This window comes from Lolium perenne, chromosome 7 (assembly GCF_019359855.2).
Source record: "Lolium perenne isolate Kyuss_39 chromosome 7, Kyuss_2.0, whole genome shotgun sequence".
Classification (NCBI taxonomy): domain Eukaryota; kingdom Viridiplantae; phylum Streptophyta; class Magnoliopsida; order Poales; family Poaceae; genus Lolium; species Lolium perenne.
In genome coordinates this window covers 304,832,400-304,837,428 of record NC_067250.2, presented here as the reverse complement: position 1 = coordinate 304,837,428, position 5,029 = coordinate 304,832,400, and the positions used below count along the sequence as shown (strand labels likewise).

The 5,029-nt window shown below is 48.2% G+C and overlaps 1 protein-coding gene across 1 annotated transcript; it reads left to right on the top strand.

Moving 5' to 3' along the window:
• Positions 1–3,677: 3,677 nt before the first annotated feature.
• On the top strand, positions 3,678–4,533 carry LOC127323625 (uncharacterized). The gene has a single exon (XM_051351736.2). It carries the CDS (start codon positions 3,709–3,711, stop codon positions 4,348–4,350), a length of 642 nt encoding a protein of 213 aa, XP_051207696.1. The 5' UTR covers positions 3,678–3,708; the 3' UTR covers positions 4,351–4,533.
• The last annotated feature ends 496 nt before the right edge of the window (positions 4,534–5,029 follow it).

The window sequence follows — 5,029 nt, the reverse complement described above, 5'->3', positions numbered from 1 at the left end:
ACATGCTTCCTAACCCCAGCTGCTGCCAATGCTAATATCTCCGCTTTCTGGAAATCTTTTATCCTCCTATGTGACCATAAAAATGGGCTCTCGCTCGGTTCTGCACACTTATGACTGTGCTTGTAAACAAATTTTGCAACTCGCCAAAGCCCCGGACCTCTATCAAGCTTCACATCAAACTCCGCTTTACAATTGCAACGTGACAAAGGTCTCAACCTACGAGTGCGGTTGTCCATAGTCAGAAACTTCCTGTTAAGTTTTCCTTCCCGTGAACACACAAACCGCCTTCTGCGAACTATTTTGTTAGCACCCTTAGTCTGTTTGAACTTGAACTTTCTTACACTGAATCCCTCTTGTCGAGCATATCCATTATAAAAAGTATAAGCAGCTGCCTCAGACACAAATGTCTTCTCCATTACCTCCCAGTAAAACTTTCTCTTATCTTCTGTATCACTCTCATCTTCATCCTCTGATCCATTCTTTTTCTTACCAACTGATTTCACCTGCATGCACAATTTGATAACATTGAAAACATATTTTCTTTTAATGCCATGTCCGCGAGTCATACAACGAATAAATTCAAAAAACTTACATGTCTTCTTCTAACAGGTTCTTCTATAGTCTCCAAGTCTGAATCACCGTAATAGTCGTAAGAAGAATTATCGCCAACTAAGACCTGACCAAGCAAGAAAGATTAACGGTCATGTCACGACGATATAAAATGCATTGTTCAGTTATTAAATATAAATTAAACATACATATGACCTAATAAAATTAAAATGCATACCTCGTCAACAAAACCAGAGTCCAATCTCTCGTCATCACTTGGCTCCTCCACAACATCACTCTGAATCTAATGCATTTTAAACCATGTCAACATCAATTCCATATTTTTATGCAATCAGACATTTATTACTACAAACTCACATTATCAGTGTCAACATCTTCTTCTTGCTCTACATTATCATCTTCTAGATCAACACCATCTGCATCCATCTATTAGCAAAAATAAGCACAATCAGTATTTAACTACTTACATGCAAGTACTAAATAAAACTAGTAGTTCCGTTTTACTCACACTTTCGTCGACATCATCGTCTCCAGAAGTTTGTTCATCTTCAGGAGGTGCATTATCGTTCGCAGACGAAATATTGAATTCCTCTTCATCTGTATTTCCGCTGTCGTACTCCATTGAACTTGCACTTAAATCTGAAACGTCCATCGCATGTTCAAAGTAACAACCAAATAAGTACATCTCAAAAAAGGAGCTCCAAACCCAAACCCTAACATCAACCAAATCATGAACATGCAATTACTTTTTACAATCAATTACCTACCGGGAACCAACAATGATCCGCCAAACCCTAACGCCGCCTGTAGCAGCAGGAACAACCCGCGTGCGATCCTTGCCCAGCCTCCTCGTCGCCGGATCCGCCTCCCGCCTCCACGTCCGACCTTGCCCAGCCTCCTCGTTGCCGGATCCGCCTCCCGCCTCCACGTCCGACCTTGCCCAGCCTCCTCGTCACCGGATCCGCCTCAGCTCTCGGAACGAAACCGCTGTGCGCTACGCCTTGCCGTCCCAACGTCGTCGTCCCTGCCGTCTCCCTCCCGATGGACAGAACCTTCCAAACCCTAACGAGGACCAGCAATGGCGCACATGAACGAAACCGCCCTGCGCTACGCCTTGCCGTCCCAACGTCGTCGTCCCTGCCGTCTCCCTCCCGATGGACAGAACCTTCCAAACCCTAAGGAGAACCAGCAATGGCGCACACGCAAGGATTCAAATATTTTCCCCGTAACCACCGCCTATCGCCGGCATCAAATCCACGTGATCGACGTAATTTTCGGGTCCAACTCTGATTCTAATGCCGTGGGGCCGGCGGAAACCGTCATCACCAAAGATACGTACAATATCTACGTGGCATCCGATCATCTATGTGGAAAATGACGTGGAGTATAATTATACGCCACTAATACGGCCCCACCGTCTCGAACGGGTATCCCACCTGAACGTCGTTCGCCGGGGGGGGGGGGGGGGGGGGGACACCGGAGCACACCCCATGTTCAACATACTTTACAAAGGTTTTGTTCTGTGTCGATGCACTGTGCCCAGTTGAGTTAATGTAAAGTGTTTTGCAGATTGACTTATTCTTCAACTCATTGATCTGAGGTACCAGTACCAGGGTGGCTCCATGTTCGATTCACGTTGTCCATCGCCTAAGCTAGCAAGTTTCTTAATACCTCGATTCAATATTTCGCATAGGTTGCCCTATTTTTATTGTTATAACATCTCTGCAAGATGATTGATGCGCGATAACAGCTCTGCGCGTGGACCAACTATCTATGAGGTGCAAAGAGTAAATCAAAGATGCTGACCGGATACCGCGTCACTATCTAAAACATCATCTATTCTGATGAGTTTTGAAATCTATATATTCAAATGCGAAATAGAAAAATAACTTAGAAAATTTAAAATTTCGTAACGATAATAAGCTCACGTGGTTGATAAGACGCTAGCATATTTTTATAAACTATATAGCTTTTGAATATGTTAGGGAAATACTTTTTTACTTTCATGAATGCGGGTTTTTATATCACTATCCATTTTGCTTTGAGATTCTTATAAAGCTTAGTGATGTATTAGAAATTAATGATACAAATATTTCATAAGAATTAGAAATTTAGATCAGTTGGAGTCTTTGATTCTTGCACTCAATCATTTCAATGCATTATATGAGATCGCACTGGTACATATATTATCGATGAAGTGAATTGTCTTTGAGTCAGCTGCTTGTTGCCGTCCGACTCCTATGTCACCGGTGTAACGCTACCACCGGTGAGGAGCATGTCGAGGCCCTTATTTACCAGGTGTGGCTGATTGGGCCTCCCGCTGTCCGTCTGGACGATGATGTACTTCGACAGCATGAACTCCTTGCTACGATAGACTAATATCTAGAGCCTGCTCACCCAGAGCTGGTTTGAGACAGCGCCGGACAGCGCCACCTGTGACGAGGATGATGTGGCGTTCGTCACCGTGAGCTCCGACGCGATTACGCGAACGCCTCCTGGTGCAGCGCGAGGACGTACCTCGCCTCCCCGGACCTGTTCCCCGACAGCTGTACCAACACAAGCTGCACCTCAATGGCGTCCGTGACGTTTTATTCCAGAATCTGAATTTTATAGCGATTCCCTCCCGATTTGTTTTTCTAGCGATGGTTTCCTAAGTCGTAGGGATTCCAGTTTCCACTGACACGCTCCATCTCACGCAACCCTGCCACCGCGCTTCCACCCAGACCAGCCGCCGCCGGCCGTTTCGGCCACGTCCGCCTCCCGCCGCCGCTCGACCTCCCTCTCAGCCGACCTCGCTCGGTGGCCCTGCTCGTCCCGCAGTCTCCTGGCAAAGTCACTCCCAGAACCAGCGAGGGACATGACGTTTCGGCAGTTTTCTTCGGCCCAAGCCCGCTCGGCCCGTTTGGTAGATGCCTCGATGGGACGCAAGGTTGTCGTACGCGAGGTTGACGTACACGTACGAACTTACGGGTTCGAATTTAATAGTTAAGATATACGTCTCTAAAAAAATAAGACTTGGTACCCAAAGACCCGCAATAGTTTGACTAATCCCATTGCATAAGTAGCATCAGAGTTCTCTATGAACCACAACTTTTTTGCCTCTCAAGTTTCTCTCCTCCTCGCATACCATACCATACGATGGGCTGTCGCGAGTGTTGCTCCAGCATTCGCGAGAACATCCTGTGCTACTGCCTGCTCACCGTCGCGTTCGTCGTGCTCACCGCCGTCGCCGTCATAATCGCCGCCTTTGGCGTCCTCCGCCAAGTCACCATCACCGTGGATGACGCCTCGCTGACCAGGTTCGAGCTCGCGACCGCCCCGGCGACGGGGCTGGCATACAACCTGTCGCTGGTGCTGGCCGTGCGCAACAAAAACTGGGCGATGACCATGACGAACGAGGAGGCGCTGGAGGCCGCCTACTTCTTCGACGACCAGCAGTTCGAGCGCGTCCAGCTCAGCGACAAGGGACACAAGTACGACGCCTCGAAGACGACGCTGCACCGCCTCGTCAGCGGCTCCGACAGCAGCGTCGTGACGCTGGGCAACGCCGGCGTGGCCGAGTTCGGGAAGCAGAAGGCCAATGGGACGTTCGAGCTGAAAGTGAAGGTGACCGGCAAGTTGAAGTACACGGCGCGCTACACCAAGTGCAAGATAGAGGCTACCTGCAGCCCGATCAAGCTGAAGGTGGTCGCCCCGTCGTCAGCGAATCCGGAGCCGGGCGTCGTCGTCCTGTTCGAGAAGGTCAAGTGCAAGCTCGCCAAGGCAGAAAAGTACTGCTAGCTGACTGGAAAACCTTCACAATTAGCCACATCTGTCTGCCATCTCTTCGTCGTTTGATTGGTTTCTTCTGTATTGTGCTGCAACTTTCTGTCTTTTGTACTGTACTATTTTGTTTCCATTCACATTTGTAACTACCGAAACTTCTTGAATATGAGCCCAATTCATATGGTATTTATTTTCCAACCGGGCTTCCACCCCTTTCCATTGCAATAAACGGAAAGAACAGGTTCAAGTAGAAATTACAACAGAGAGGGGTTAGGGAGAGAGGAAGCGAGCTGGAGCAGTATCAGGAAACCCACTACGAGTACTCGCCGTCAAGTACCCGCTATGGGACAAAAACCTGATACCACTATAACAGAATCCTAGCCTTAACAGGGTTTTTAAACATCAGAGTAACCAGGAAGCAAAAACAAACAACTGAACAACTAAGGAAGTAGCAGAGCCCATAGCAAAAGCTCAGAAGCATCATCATCCACACTTCAAACATCCTGGGACATCAGCCAAGAGACGGTGGAAGGACCTCAGGCGCCCGTAATCATCAGCAACTGCCCTTGCCCGGTTGTCGTTGCTGGACGCCTGGACCTGGAGTAGACAAACGCCGCCGCTTGCACCATCTTGTCCGCTCTGTCGACCAAGCACCCCTTGTCCTCCACTTTCTGAAGACCTGCCCAATATAAAA

Coding starts and splice junctions, on each gene's coding strand:
- LOC127323625 (XM_051351736.2), top strand. CDS start 3,709: ATGGGCTGTCGCGAGTGTTGCTCCAGCATTCGCGAGAACATCCTGTGC.